The 15,991-nt window shown below is 50.7% G+C and overlaps 1 protein-coding gene across 1 annotated transcript in view; it reads right to left on the bottom strand.

The window, feature by feature from the left end:
- MYL3 (myosin light chain 3) overlaps positions 1–12,518 on the bottom strand; it is a 46,024-nt gene extending 33,506 nt beyond the window's left edge. Inside the window, exon 1 of the mRNA XM_034759762.1 lies at positions 12,270–12,518. Within this exon, the coding sequence (XP_034615653.1) occupies positions 12,270–12,401 (132 nt within the window). The 5' untranslated portion in view covers positions 12,402–12,518. The remainder of the gene's footprint in view (positions 1–12,269) is intronic.
- Positions 12,519–15,991: the final 3,473 nt, after the last annotated feature.

Here is a 15,991-nt window from a genome sequence, read left to right as displayed (position 1 = left end):
TTAGAGAAGGTACCTGGAGTGGAGCAGGGCTGGGGGAAGGCTAAGGGAACTGGGGAGCTCAGACCTGGAAACCCCCCAGGCTGCGGCCTAGTAGAAGGCCAAACAGGTACTGGGGTTGCTGGGGACAGCCCAAGGCTAGGCAGAGACAGCAGGTCCAAACCCCACCTTGCCTGTGATGAGTGGCTTATACTGCAGTCTGCCCTAGGGAGCGGGGGCTAGTTGGTGACTGGCAGTAGCCTATGACTGAGGCAAGGTGGGGATAGGAGGGTGGGGGTTCCCTGGGGAGGGGAGACCCTGAGAGTGAGGGGCAGTACCCCAGCTAACAGGGCACCGCAGTCCAGGGAGGGACGTGTGGGCCTAGTGGCAGTGGGACACTGGCCTGCAGAGGGCGCTCCAAGGCTGGAAATGAGCTAATTCCCAAGACACCAGCAGGAGGCGCCGCAGGGGTGAGTCCCGCACCATTACAGTCTGATTGATGGTGGCATTATTATATGACTGTCCAGACGTGCTCACGCACATCAGTGCTTGCAGGCTCGGCTGGCTGCCTCAGGGGAGAGATCAAGGACTTAACGCCATCATAACGTCTCGGCGCGATCCCTCCCTGCACATGAGTGGGGTGATGTGGGGGGGGGGGGGAAGCTCGCCCCCGCTGCACCTGTTTTAGGGCTGGAGAGAGGCCTTCTCTCTCCAAGGAGGTCATGCCATCACCTCCCCCCAGCTCTGTATTCATGTGCCATTAGCACCCTGCCCAAACTGCAACCAAGGGGTGGGAGACATAAAGGGCCATATCCTCCGCTGGTGCAAATCACCCCAGCTCCATTGACATCAATGGACCATATACTCCACTGGTGCAAATCAGTGTAGCTTCATTAGACTCAATAGGCTGGGTTCTCAGCTGGTGCAAATCAGACTAGCTTCACTAAAGCTAATGGGCCAAATCTCCAGATGGGTGTAGCTCCCTTGAAGTCAGTAGCACCTGGATATGGTCAGATGTTGTGAATTCAAGAGCTCTATGCCGATTTTCACCAGCCGAGGATCTGGTCCTGAGTGCAGAGAGACGCCATGAGTGAATGCATCTGAATCTTCCTCGGGCACTATTATTAGCAATGATAACCCCCAGCTCCCTGTACGTGACCATTTGGTACATGATTCTAGGAAGCAGCCATATCAGCCATGAGAACTTGGCTCCTGGATGACCGCATACCCTTGGCATAACTTAACACTTGCAGTTTAAATTTAGTTCCTCTGACGCCCGCTCCTTGTGATTCAGAGTACAGGCCGAACAGAGAGAGCAGGGAACAATGCCTTATAAGATGTCTGCCTCCAGCGCAAGATGAAATTACACTCCGGAAGGGATTTTGCTCAGGAATAATTCTAGCGCGCCGCGGGCTTGTGGTTGCATTGTCCCTCTGGCCATATCGCTTCCCTTTCCTTTCCCAGGTTTTTTTTCCAAGCCTTGAAACTTGCCAGCATAAAAAAAAGAGAGGATTGCTAAGTGTGCTTCCTGGCTCTAGCCCAGACTTGTAGCATGACCTTGGGCATGTCTCTTGACTTTTCTCAGCCTCCAGTCCCCGCTTGTCGGATAGGATTAATACCTCTCTAGCGCTCCTTCGAGTGTTCATTTCCCTGCCATTGCAGGGGTCCCGTGCACTGGCGCAGCTCGGCCCCTCCTGTTCTTTGCCTGTGGCACATAATAATCTAGTCTCCTGTGGGTTTCATTTCCATTGCTGGGTTTTGTGTGGAGGAGCCAGGGGGTGGGCGTCAGACTAGATGGTCTGGTGGGCCCATCTGGATTTAAACTGGATGACTATGACATAGTGCTAACTATAGGAGGAGGCAGTGACCACTGACCTGGGATACCAGAGATCTGGGTTCTGCTGCTGGATGATTTTAGGCGAGTCCTGTCCCATCCCCCCGTGACTCAGTTTCCCCATCCATAAAACAGGGTAATGCTACTGGGAGCTTTGAGGTCTACAGATGAAAAGCCAGCATTGGTACTATCCCCATTTTACACATGGGGAACTGAAGCAGAGAGAGGCTAAGTGACTTGTCCAAGGTCATACAGAAAGTCTGTGGCAGAGTCAGGACTTGAACTCACATCTTGGTCTACTGTTCCAACCGACAGACCAGCCTTTCTCCATATATGAATATCTCCATTGTCTGGCTGGTCTACTTAGATTGTAAACTCTTGGGCTCAGGGGCTGTCTCTTACTGAGGGCTCAGTTGTGAACCAAAGTGATCTCTCTCCTGCCATCCATCTCCACCCTCTGACAGAGGCTAGGGACACCATTCCTTACCCATCCTGGCTAATAGCCATTAATGGACTTAACCTCCATGAATGTATCCAGTTCTCTTTTAAACCCTGTTATAGTCCTAGCCTTCACAGCCTCCTCAGGCAAGGAGTTCACCAGGTTGACTGTGCGCTGGGTGAAGAAGAACTTCCTTTTATTTGTTTTAAACCTGCTGCCCATTAATTACATTTGGTGGCCCTTAGTTCTTATATTATGGGAATAAGTAAATACCTTTCCCTTATTCACTTTCTCCACACCACTCATGATTTTATAGACCTCTATCATAACCCCCCTTAGTCCCCTCTTTTCCAAGCCGAAAAGTCCCAGGCTCTTCAATCTCTCCTCACATGGGACCCGCCGGGAAATCAAAGGGCATAAGAAAGAAGCCCCTTTAAGCCCATGTATATCTACCTGCATTGCCACAGCTTGGAGGGAGATAGCAGCCAATGGTAGGCAGGGAGTGGGTGGATCCTAGGCTCGAGGTCAGTAAGTTGTGCCAAGAAAGGGACTGGTATATGGTACTCTCCGAGTCACATTTCAGTCCCTTTAGGTTTTATTGGTTTATGGGTGAAATAAAGACTCCATGCCTACAGGCTGGCTTTTGAGTCACTTGGGGAAAGTTTAGCACTTGGGCTCCAGCATCCTGCATGCACTTAGTTGGGCGTTTAACTTAAATTTAATAGAACAGTTATTGCACATTAAACAAATAGCAATTAAAACCACATTTATTGAGGTTTAGCAGCTATGTGAGAAATGCAGATCTTATTACAGAGTTGCTCGGTCTCCAGAGTGCGCTTTTAATAACTCTCCGCTCATCAAGACGCACCGTGGTTGGGTGTTAAAAAGAATCGACAGGGGAGGGCCAGGGTGCGGGAGGGCTAGTGGATAGGGCACCGGACTGGGAATCAGGAGACCTTGGTAAAATTGACAAGTCAGGTAAAAATTGCCCATGTGATCTGAGGTAAGATGCTTAAGCTCCTCTGTTCCTCCATTCCTTATCTGCGAACGGGGAGTAAAACTTCCCTGCACTTGTAATGACTGTGAGGTGCTCAGATACTACAGTGATGAGGTTAGATAAACATGCAGCTAGAGAGCAAAGAAGATACATTGTTGGTGTACATCCGGGTAGCTCCAATATCAAGGTATACTAGCTGAAGCACAGTGCTACTCCCCAATCTTCTGACTGGTATCAATAACATTTGTCACTCTGCAGACTACGGTAGCAAAGATAATACTAAATAACCCTCATCCTTCAAAGCACCATCGACTGGCCTGTGAGGGTCAGGAAGGCATTCTACTCCATCCCCCAAGGCCTGAGTACATGGATGACCAGAGCTAACAGGCTGCATTCTCAGCTAGTGTAAATCAGGGTAGCTCCATTGAAGATAAAGGCCATCTCCTCAGCTAATGTAAACCGATGTAGCGCCACTGAAATCAGTAGACTGGATTTTAGATCATAGAATATCAGGGTTGGAAGGGACCTCAGGAGGTCATCTAGTCCAACCCCCTGCTCAAAGCAGGACCAATCCCTCACTAAATCCCCACATGGTCCCCTCAAGGATTGAACTCACAATCTTGGGTTTAGCAGGCCAATGCTGGGACCACTGAGCTATCCCTCCCCCAGATAGTATAGCTTCTCTGAAGCTAATCGGCTTCCCACTGACTTCAATAAGAGCTGGATGGGGCTGCAGATGCACGCCACGTCCTTTGCAGGAGCAGATTCTGAGCATTAGTAGACATGAGTTATCATTAGATTAATGACATCAGTGTCCTGATCCGGGCACAGCTCTATCCCTGCACTCCTGCTTTACTGAACCTTCCTGTTGTGACTAGAACCTTAAAAGCCACCGGCCTCACCTGGCTGACACCACCTCGGCAATGCAGTGGTAGCAATCTCAGCACGTCCTGACTGAGCTCGGACAGCGACTTTAAAGCAAAACCCGAAAAAAAGATTTACAAACAGGGGGCAGCTATAATGCTGATACTTAGAGCTGTGCAAAACTTTTATACCAAACTGAGATGCCAGGTGAGACTCTGAAAGCAGGTTAAACTCACCCACCTCTGAGTTTCATTACAGAGCTAAAATTCAAGCCAGAAACTATGATGATGAGAATCATATAAGTATGAGAGAGAGAGAAATGGGTACCTATGGAGATGATAGAGAATTAGGTGGATAGATGGACATGTATGTATGGGGATAGATGGATGGACAGGTATGCTTAGGGATAGATAGATAAATAGATAGATAGAGAGGGTGTATGGGGATTAGATAGATATGGTGCATGGGGATAGATAGAGGGGGTGTATGGGGATGGAGAGATAGCTGATGGAGAGGGGCGGGGGTGTATGGGGAGAGTGGGGGGTGTATGGGGATAGATAGAGGGGATGTATGGGGATTAGATAGATATGGTGCATGGGGATAGATAGATAGAGGGGGTGTATGGGGATAGATAGATAGATAGATAGATAGATAGATAGATAGATAGATAGATAGATGGGGTGTGTGGGGATAGATAGATAGATAGATAGATATGGTGCACGGGGATAGATAGATGGGGTGTATGGGGATGGAGAGACAGATGATGGAGAGAGGCGGGGGGGGGTGTATGGGGGGGGTATGGGAATAGATGGGTTTGGCTGGTTTTGTGGTAGTTTGTGCCAGGAGTTGCACAGTGACAAGTTCAGTTTTAAGCAACCCAGGGTCTGCTTTCGAAGAGCCCCCAGCTTGAGTGTTGAATGTGCCCAGGCCTGAGTTTCCTGCGGTTCCATAACCGGGACTGAATTAGGATAAACGGTGAAAAACATGTGACACTTGGGGGGGTCCCAGAGTGGCTCTAATCTCCCGCGCCCCAATATAGTTCCTTAACCACAAACCCTTTCTTCCGCTTGACTTGCTGATCCTTCGATCTGCCCTTCAGTATCTAACCTGGCAGCTCTCCTGGCCCTATTTCCCCATTACTATCTTTCAAAACCAGTTCCTTCTGGGAATACCCCTAAACATTGGGCCTGTTTGTGCTCCAAGAGCTGGAGCAAGTTATGGTGACTCAAGCCCCATCTCTACTTACAAGGAAAGGGCTCGATCTTCCCCCCTTCCTTACTAGAGTAACTCCCAAGGGACTGTCAGGTCCAGGCCAGTGCTACCGTACACACTTGAGTCCAAATACCATCCACCGCATCAGACAGGAACCTGCAGAGTTAGTTGCCAGATTCAAGTCAACCCAGCCAGCTGCTCAGAAGGGAGAGAGGGGGGAAAAGGTGCTTTCTCTGATGATTAAAAGCCCACCAGTGCCCAGCCTGATAGAGGACAGTCTGCACCTCTGGCGTTACAGGCGCTGTGATAAATAAAGGGGTGAACAAAAGAGCAAAGCTGCCTTTAGAACTGTCCTATGACTGTCTGGTGTTTCAATTATCTCTGCTGCTGGGATCCATCCATAAGCGGCAGAGTAAATTACTAATAGGGTATTCTAAGCATGGCATGGGCTGTACTGCATACATAAAACAGACCCAGTCTTGGCTGCAGGCTCCTGAATGCTGAGGGACAACCGGCTGGAGGTAATTGAAGACAATAGCCCTTCGCCGCAGAGGAGGCTTGTGAGAGGAAACAGAGATTGTGTTGACAGGCCAGATCTGGATTCCTCTTGCTGAGATGCCCCCTCCCTGGGTGTGTACGCTGTGTGCAACATCACACTTTCCTGCCTCCTGTTACAGAAAGGAGACACAGCGGGGGGGGGGAGGGGGGAGAAGAAAGACCCTTCCATTTATAGAAGACAAGAGCAGAAGGGAGGCAGGCCTCAGCTGTGGTATATGCCGAGGGTGGCGCTGGACCCTGATAGAACACTGCCCGATCCAAGGCCCATTGAAATCAACGGAAAAATGTCAGTGAACTTTGGCCCAGGCCAAAACGTCAGCAAAGACTGCGACTCAAAGACTGCTACTCAAAGATTGCGACTCAAACTTCTTTTTGCTCAAACGCTCAGGGGGAAAAACATCACTTCCAGGCAGAGGAAATAAAATGTCAGCCTAACAGGTGACCACTGAAACTTATAAGTGTGTGAGCAGAGGAGGCTATAAGGAAAATTGCTCTTCAAGTATAAATCCGCTGGACAGCACGGTGCACCAGTAATAATAATGGGGGTGATAATTAAAAATATATTACCTAGGAGAGAGGAAATGGGGAGGAATGAAAAGCAATGGGAGAAAGAAAGGCCAGACTGTAGCCAATCTCTGGAGACTATAAAAAATTTCCACATCCTTCTTGAGCCAGATCAAGCCAGAACCCCAATGAGATTCATGTCTTCTGGCATCCTGAAAGATGCCATGTGCCCCAAGGTGGGTAAGACCACGTCTCTACCTTTTGCCCAGCCAGAAACATACTCTCTACCTCTTCAAGGATGACCGTGCCAGTGCCCATGTTTGCTGCATGGGATATCCAGGGTGAATCCCTTCAGAGTCAGAATTTTAGTTCATAGAATCATAGAAGATCAGGGTTGGAAGGGACCTCAGGAGGTCCCACCCTCTGCTCAAAGCAGGACCAAGGGCGTAGTTGCTACACCCTTCCTGACATTACACAGAGCACCATATAGCCCGTGCAATAGGACTGGGGAAGCAGACAGGGTGTCTAACACATACACTGTTTCAGTGTCCTATTCTGACATGGTGGGAAAAGTGACACAAATGTGACCGATTTTCCAGCTTTTCCCAGTGAGGAAATACACAGAGATTGGATCACTTCCGTCCTTTCTTTCCCTTCTGGTCCACAAACTCTTATGATTATGGCCGTCGCTCAGCCAATTTTGAAGCGCGTGCCCAACTCCAAGCACGTGAGTTGTCCCATTGCGCAAGATCGCGCAAGTGATCCTGGGTGCCTGTCTTGAGACGCCAGAAAGGGGCCTGATTCTCAGAATGTGCTAAGCAATCACCCTCGGAACCTCACTCTCTGCTGAGGTCCTGGCCCACCATTTGGTAATGATTTAAAGTGGTTATCAGCTGATGGCTGTTGAGTGACTGATATGAGCAGAGCTGGTGGGTCTCAGGCCATCTCTTGTGGGTTCATGTCTGTAGCGGGGCCGTTACCTGGCTCCTAGGGGAAAAGGCTGATTGGGGAGGCAGTCACAGCTGGGGTCACACCCAGTCAGGCCACAGCTGGCCCTGATATAAGGGCTAAGGGAGGAGTTGGGTGAGTCTCACTCCAGTTTGGAGTGGGAAGGACCCGGCTGCCTGGGAGCACAGGATACCTTGGGCAGAGCAGTGCTGGGGAAGGGCAAGGGCTGAGGCCTTGTTAAAGGCCTAAGGAGGTACTGGGGCTGCAGAGATGCAGGCCGGGATTAGGCAGAGGCAGCCAGTCCAACCCCCTTGCCAATGATGAGTGGCCATGACAGACTGCAGTTTGCCCCAGTGAGCGGGGGCTAGATGACAACTGGCAGTAGCCACTGAGGCAAGGTGGGTATAGGGGATTAGGGGTCCCCTGGGAGGGGATACCCCAAGTGAGGGGGCACTGCTGAGAGGCAGAACCCCAAGGGTAAGGGGCACCAGGGTCCAGGAGTGACACAGGGCCTGAGGCAGGAGAGTGCTGCGGAGCTGGAAGAGCTAATTCCCGGACTGACCAGCAGGAGGCGCCGCGGCGGTGAGTGCGCGACATGTTACAATGTCCCAAAGGCAACCTTCTCAACGGGCCCTAATTGGTCTCGTCCAAGGCAGGTTCAGCAGAGATGCCAAAGAACAACAGTGGCTGGAGAATGTATGCAGTGCAGTTGTAGCCATGTTGGTCCTATAAATGAATAAAATTCAGTTCTCCTCTCACTCTAGGGATCATGTGGATCAGGGTTAAGGCATGGTAATGGACAGTGGGGAAGAAGCCAGAACTTTTGCTGCCCATTCTGCTCAATAGAGACAGGGCTCCAGACCCCAGGGCTGCCAATCTGCCAGCTTTCAGGACATCCCAACCTTAATTCCAACCGGTGGCTTTTTTCGGGCCACAGAAGCCCCCTTTGCATTTTCTTGTGCAATCAGTACATTTACCCTTTTCAAACAAGCCCCATTCCTCAGCCCCACACACCTGTCACTGGCTATTTAGGATTCTAACTGTGGCCAGCATACAAAATCTCTGTCGTGCGCGCACACAAACACACACACACACAGCCTCTCTCCGGCTTACATGTGCACACAAACCCACCCTCACAGGTTGAAATCCTCTTGCGTCCCCTATGCGCACACAACCCCTATTCCCCTCCCGCTTCTTATCCATCTGAGTCTGCCTCTCCTCCGCTACCCTGCCAGGGCACAGCACGGGCTCTCCGAATGCTCTCCGTGCCTGTGACCTGAACCCACGCCTCTGAGAATTGGTAGGGAACTCATCTTCCCTGTCACCCGCTGCAGTATCTGCTTCACTCCCTCATGGCTGCAGCAGTCCCGGAGCCTTAAAATCCTTCCTTTCCTGCCAAAAGAGGAAGGGCGCTTTTTAACCAGAAACTCAAAGTTATACCAAGGGGTGCGACCTGCAAGGCAAGAAATCCCTGCAGGAGAGATGGGTTTTCAAGGTTCTAGGACGGTAGGCGCCCAGTGAAAATAAACCACGCCCATCCCATCTCCAAGACACATACGTTCGTGAATATTGTTACGATGGGTGTGTTGAATGGAGACATCTGACCAAGCTTCTGGAATTGTGACCATTAGCCCAGCCCTTCTAGCTCCCTGCATAGACCTAGTGGGTGTTGGTCCTGCTTTGAGCAGGGAATTGGGCTAGATGACCTCCTGAGGTCTCTTCCAACCCTAATCTTCTATGACCTACTGCACGTGGTCTTCGGACTCAGAATCCCCAGGACTCTTCACAGGCACCACTCTGGGGCCAAATCCTGCCTCAATTTATACCCTGTGCAATCCATGGGAGCAGAATGCAGGACAAAATTTGGCCCCCTGCTACATTAGGAGCACACTACAGGGAATGAAGGCAGTTTGTGCCGTGTGTATAAAGAACCCAATGTTCTGGCTCCAGAACGTCCGAAGGACAATTCATCCCTCAGAAGCGGGAGGCTCGGGCGCAGATTTATCAATGCCAAGAGACTGTGCAGAAAGTTTATGGTATTGGTCACAATGAGACAAAATCCAGGGAAGGGCTTATGTTCTTCATGGGCCCAGTCCAATGCCCACTGAAGTAAACAGAAACCTTTCCACTGACTTAAATGTGCTTTTGATCCCATCTAATGTCCTTTCCAGTACCAAAGTGTCAGACCAAATCCTGCGCTCCCATCCACCACTACAGCTCCTGAATCACTCCATTGACTTAAATGGAGTTACTCCAGTTTTACACTAATGTAACAGAGACAAGAATATAGGGCCTGATCCTGAACCCATTAAAGTTAATGGCAAAAGTCCCATTCATTTCCGGAGTGCAAGATCAGGCTTTTAGTCCATTATTTATTAAGATAGAATCTAGAGATAGACAAGAACATTTATCTCAGGCCCCGAGTATCAGAGTAGCTACGCTCCCTGTTGTGCATTTACTGATGTTTAGCCAGTCTAGTTCTAAACATGCCAAGTAAGGGTTTTCAGTTGGTTCCCATGCAGACCATCCCACAGACCGATAGATCTCACCACTGGGAAGTTTTTTACATTTTCCCACCAAAAAAATGGCCTTTTTCCCTTTTATAAAAAATGTTGTATTTGAAAATTCTGGTCTGGGAGGATGAAAGATCATTCCGATGGAGAAAAGGTGCAGCGCATTTATTTTAAAATGAAAAATCTGCCCATTTGGAAAACTAGTGGCACAAAACTATGTTCAGACGTTATGAAAAGTCAGTGAATTTAAAATATACATATTTTTTGAATGTACTGATGCCCATCTCTCTAGCCTACTAATATGGCTCTCATTACTGTAGAACTGAGCGCCTTGTAGCCTTTAATGTATTGAGGATCAGAACGCACCACGAGGTAGGCCGGTGCTGTTATCCCCATTGTAGAGATGGGGAACTGAGGGACAGAGAGGCTAAATGACTTGTCCAAGGTCCCACAGGAAATCTGTGGCAGAGCATGGACTGGAACCTACCCCTCCAAAGTCCTAGGCTAAACTCATAACCACCATCATTAGAGTCCTTTTATGCCTGTTTGTCCTCTCTCTTACTAGGATGCTATAGGTCTCCTCTTCCTGGTCTGCCATTTGCAGACACTTATGTCTGGGGCCCTTGCTATGTGAAAGAAACCAGAGGAGGTCCCAGCCCAGCTCTTCCTTTCTCGGAAACCCTCAGCTGGAATGTGGGGTGACAATCTCTCCGGGGAGCAAAGCACCCGCCATGTTCTGCTGCTCCGCCTGTGGGCCAAGTTGCTCTGAGCTGAACGAGCACCCCACATAGACAGCAGAGTGATCCAGTCATGTCCTCTGGCGTTCCCCGGCTCTTTTATGTGCCTTGACTTTTTAACTAGGAGGAAAGGCTGCTGGAGGTATTGTCCTCCTTCTCTCCCCCCTCCCCACACACATCTGATAGTTAATCAATGCCTCTTTAGAGAAGCCGGGCCGGATTCTCAGGTGGTGTGAATCAGCATGGCTCCATTCACCTCAGTCAAACTATGCCAATGTGCAACAGCTGAGGGTCTGGCCCCATGGACTTTGTACCCCCGCTGAGAATCTGACTCCATTCCTTCAATGGAGTGACACCAACGTACACCAGCTGAGAGGCTGTCCTGCGGCAGGTTTTTTTGGCCCCGGACTTACCTATTTTATCACCATGGCCTTAAAATCTTCTGCTGGTCCTAAATGCAGACAGTCCTTGGGACACTTCCCAAGCAACAAGTTGTATCATTATGAAAGCAATGGGCCCGATCCGCAGCGGTTGCACCCTTGGCATCGTTTTAAATCAGTCCGTGGAAATATTCTGATTTATCCCACCTGAGGATCGGGCTCACGTTCCCACCAGAGTTCGCTGTAGGAATGGCCACGGTGGGTCCTTCATTTCCTAGCTCAAAAGCAAACCCTTTGCAAAAGGCAGACAGACCTGGCCCTGCCTGTTGGCCTCCGTCTGTTGCGTAGCCATTAACGCGCAAAGGGTGTGAGAAAGTGATTCCTAAAGACATCTAGGGGGCGTCCGGATTTCGATCCGGCCCAGAAAGAGCGAAGTGTAAATGTAGCTGCCCCGCCTTCAAATCTTTCTTTCTTTCGGTCATTTTGTATGACTCGATGGGGCAAACCCTCCGGTAATTCATCTCTGACATGGACATGTGGCTGCGTTCTTGCTCTCTTGCTCAGTCTGGGCCAGATCCTCGGCTGGTGTAAACAGGCCCCGCTGAAGTCAATGCAGCGACACCAGCTGAACCTCTGGCCCTCTCTGTGCTAGCTAGGACAGGAAATACACACCAGCACAGGCATATGAACACGCCTTAACCAAATACTCAAGGGATCAACGGGATCAGCTGTGTAACAGAGATGATCTAAGAAAGGTAGAATGGAATTAGGCTCCTTGCACTTGGTTATCCTTTGGGGCAGTCCCTTAAGGCAGCAGGATGCTTGGTATGCATGGCCTTTCGCCCGGGTTTCTCTCTGCATACCTAGCATATGTGCACACTGAAGCTTCCTACGCCACTGTGTCGTGCTGCTCTTAGAAACCGTGGGTGGATTTACTCACTTGCTTTAAGGCAAACAAGTCTTTTCTATTGGCACGGCAAACCCTGTTGCGTCAGATTTCCCATCCCCGGGTGGAAAGGCGGAAGGGGACGGAGTTGCCTCTAACCGTGCCTGCTGCGGGGAAGGGGATCAAAGGGGACCCTTGTCAAATAGAGTTCAGCCCTAGGAGTTTGATTATGTTGCTCATCTGCAGATTTGACTCCAAGAGCTGACCCTAGGGCACAGCCCCTTTGCTGCCCACCTCCCACAGCGGGACAAAGGGTAACTCCAGATAGGCTCGGCCCTAACCTCGTAATGCCCAGAAGGCAACAACCCTGCTCCAAACAGCTCTGACCGCTCCTCCTGCACTAGGTCGAAAAGATACCTACTTGGATGTTAGCTGGGTCAAACGGGACTTCCTTGGGGGGCTCCGGCTCTGGTGGTGGCGCTGGCTTAGGTGCTGCCTTCGGTTCCTCTTTCTTTGGCTCGGGCTTCTTTGGCTCGGGCTTCTTGGGGGGCATGTTGCTTGTTCGACTGTTTTACAAAGAGGGAAAGAAAGAGAGGGAGAGAGAGAGACAGAGTAGAGGTGGTGGCTCAAGGATAAAGCAGAGCACAAGTCACTCCTCCAGCGGAGGTCTTTATCCCTGCCGGTCCCTTAATGTCACACATTGTGTCATTCACCCAGCCCATCACATGCCAGGGCCCACAATAGGGGCACTGCTATAAAAGGACAAGACAGTTCCCCTGCTATTTTAGAGCAGTCGGTTATGGCATTGTTATGAATTAGCACATAAATGGAAAGAGAGTTTAGGGATTTTAGGCATGAGGTTGGAGCTTGATCAAATTTTTCGGGGGGGGGGGGCGTGTAGGGGAGCGGGGGAGTGGATTACACTGCAGGTTCCCATCTCTTTGTTGTGTGTCCACCGGACTCTGCCAGGTACCTTTAAAGCTCACTTGTTGCTGAGTGAGCAGCTCTTCCAGCAGTGACGGAGCTCTGTGCCTTTGCTGTACTGTACTTAGTTGATTGTCAGTCTCAGTTCCCATCTGAGACAAGACCGGGCTCAACTTTAGACGTCAGCGCTCTGATTCCTAAGAGAGGATAAGGCAAAACGGGTCCATCCACACTGCAGTTAGACACCCATAGGCCAGCTGACGTGGGCTTGGGCTGCTTAACTGCGGTGTAGACGTTGGGCTCGGGCTGCAGCCTGAACTCTGGGACCCTCCCACCCTGCAAGGCCTTAGAGACAGGACTCCAGCCCAAGCCCGAACATCTACACCGCAGTTAAACGGCCCCATGGCCTGAGCCCGAGGCAGCCGGCACGGGTCAGCCACGGGTTTTTAACTGCAGCGTGGACAGACCCTAAGAATCCTGGCACCCTACATACAGGCCTCTCCCAAGGGAGATTAAAGGCGCCAAGGTGGCTGGATACGTAGCCGGCATCGTTTATCCAGCAGAACGCAGTTTTGCGCACAAGCATTCACACGCTAGTGCGATACTAAAAGTCTCTATAGAAAGAAGGGTTTGACCATAGTGGCTGAGATTTCCGAAACTGCCTTAGGGACTCGACCGATGAGTTCCCATTAAAATCAATAGGAACTGTGTACCCAGTTTCCCAGGGAAGCTTTGATAATGTCAGCTTTTGTTCTGATTAAAAAAAACCTCACCACCACCAACGTAGGGACTAGGCCAGCCTGACTTTTTTCAAAATGTCACCATTTTTCAAGCATCCCTAGAAATGATGCAACTTCCCCAGTTCAAAATCTACAATGCACTGGGAGTGTCCCCAATATTTCAGAAGAACCGTAGTTCCAGCAATACTCTCTTGCGCTTTATCATTCTTTCTGGGTTAATGCAACATTCAGGGGTTCCATCCGGCAAGCCCCTATGGGACCTATATTGATTTATGTTTGACGTCATTGGTAGCTTACGGTCCCTGGCCATCTGTCTGTCTCCACCTGTTGTCTCGCTTCTACTTAGATTTTAAGCTCTTTGGGCCAGAGACCGTCTTTTTGTCCCATGTTTGGACAGCGCCTAGCACAAAGGCGACCCGGTCCATGGCTAGGGCTTGTAGGTGCCCGGGTAGTACAAATGATAAATAATACTACTTATGTTTATTTATGTGTCTTGAAAAACCATGATTGTCCATTATGTGTTGTCCAGACAGAATTTTCCTCCTGTAAGCAAAGGTGGATGTGAAAATAACCCAGACGCTTGGTCTGCTTTTCTAGCCTGATGTTCAGTTTCATTCTGTGTTCTGCTGGCTAGTCACTGATTTCCAGAGATCACTAGTGAGCTGTGGATTATTAGAGATGATCATTTTTTGGAAAAGTAGCTTTAAGTTACTGTACCGGCTCCTAACTCGTGACACTGCCTCACCTTAAATATATGGAGTTATACCTATCTCGGAGAGCTGGAAGGGACCTTGAAAGATCACCAAGTCCAGTCCCTTGCCTTCAGTAGCAGGACCAAGTACCATCCCAGACAGATTTTTGCCCCTAGATCCCTAAATGGCCCCTCAAGGATTGAACGCACAACCCTGGGTTTAGCAGGCCAACGCTCAAACCACTGAGCTATCCCTCCTCCGCTTAGAAGGAAGGCAGAAAGGATTAAAGCTCCTATTTGGCATTTTGGAGGAGGCCAATCGATAGGCCTCAGAATCTACCGGCCGGTGAGCACGCTGAAATGATACGTACCAATAGCCCGTGCCAAACGGAAGGTCGTCTGTTCTTCGGCGATCTTAGACTGAATGCCAATGAGAGCTGCACGCCCGGCCAGCATCTCACATTTCTTTCTGCTCTATTTGGTCCTGCCAGAGCTCCCGTCTGCAGTTGTCTCTGCTCAGGCACGAGCCAGGTGAAACGCAAAGTGCGAGAAGCGCTGGGGGTCCAGCTGAAATGACATGCTCGAGAGCCCTCCCCGGCCCCCCCGCGACAGGACGAGCACAGCAGCTATCTCGCCGGGGCAAAGGTCGGACAAGCCTCCCGGCATCTAAAAGGAGAATGTCGACTCAACGTTTCCCTGCCTTCTTTGCTTCTCCGGTTACTAGGGCAGATGCTATACCAAAGCCATGTCACCTGGAGTGTGAGAGATGAGAGCAATCAGCAAGGGGATGCTTTGTCTGCTCACGCTAAAAGGACGTTGCATGGCTGACTTGACGGCCCTAGAGCCTGACACCTTCTCGCAGGGGCAGGACTAGGGGTTGCCAACTTTCTAGCTGCTGAAAACTGGACACCCTGCCCTGCCCCTTTCCCCCCAGTCCCAGCCCCGCCTCTTCCTCCAGGCCCTGCTCACTCCTCTCCCCCCTCCCTGCATTGTCACTCCCTCCCCCATCATCTCTTGCTCCCGCCCCCGTCCCAGGACTCACCTGCCACCTGCAGAGATAGGCTGGGAGGAGCTGATGCGGAGCTTGCCTGCCTGCTCAATCAGGACATGGCAGGGCAGAGGGAGGGGGGTCAGTGCCTGGAGCGAGGCGGTGGGGGGCAATTGAGGGACAGCAGGGCAGATGGGGGGCGGACAGGATCCCCTCCCCATACCTACTTCTCTGCCGGAGAGGCTGGAGCCACTCAGAAGCCAGCCGGCCACTTCTGTCCATGAGCAACATGAGATGCCGCAGCGACTGCTCTTCCTGCCCCACGGTGGCAGAGGCCGGTTACTGCAGGTAACCGGACTATTAGTGTCCAGTCAGCAGTGCTGACTGGACACTGCCAGGTTCCCTTTTCGACCAGACTTACCGGTCAAAAACCAGACACCTGGAAACCCTAGGCAGGACAAACTCCCATGCCAATGTGCCTTAGTGCTGCCCTGCAGGGGGGCTCTACTCATTGGTCTGTTTTACAGGACGGACACCAAAAGGGGTTCATTAATGCCAGCTGTAACAGAGACGCTAGCCCACTAAGAGCCGCACTCAGTTCCAGCCACTCATTTCACATAGGCCAGATTCCAGTGCTGTCAGTCCGCACAGGCCTGTGGGGGACATACCTATGGGGGTATTCAGTGCCCTTAGGGTTACATTTTTGCACCATCACAATCGAGAGCAGAACTTTCCCCTCCCCCTGCAGGAAACTGGTTCTGCTGCAGTAGAAAGGGCAGGGAATGGAGATCAGATGTTAG

The sequence above is a fragment of the Trachemys scripta genome, chromosome 2, assembly GCF_013100865.1.
Source record: "Trachemys scripta elegans isolate TJP31775 chromosome 2, CAS_Tse_1.0, whole genome shotgun sequence".
Taxonomy (NCBI): domain Eukaryota; kingdom Metazoa; phylum Chordata; order Testudines; family Emydidae; genus Trachemys; species Trachemys scripta.
The sequence above is the reverse complement of the archived record's forward strand: the minus strand, read 5'-3'. Positions and strand labels throughout refer to the sequence as shown.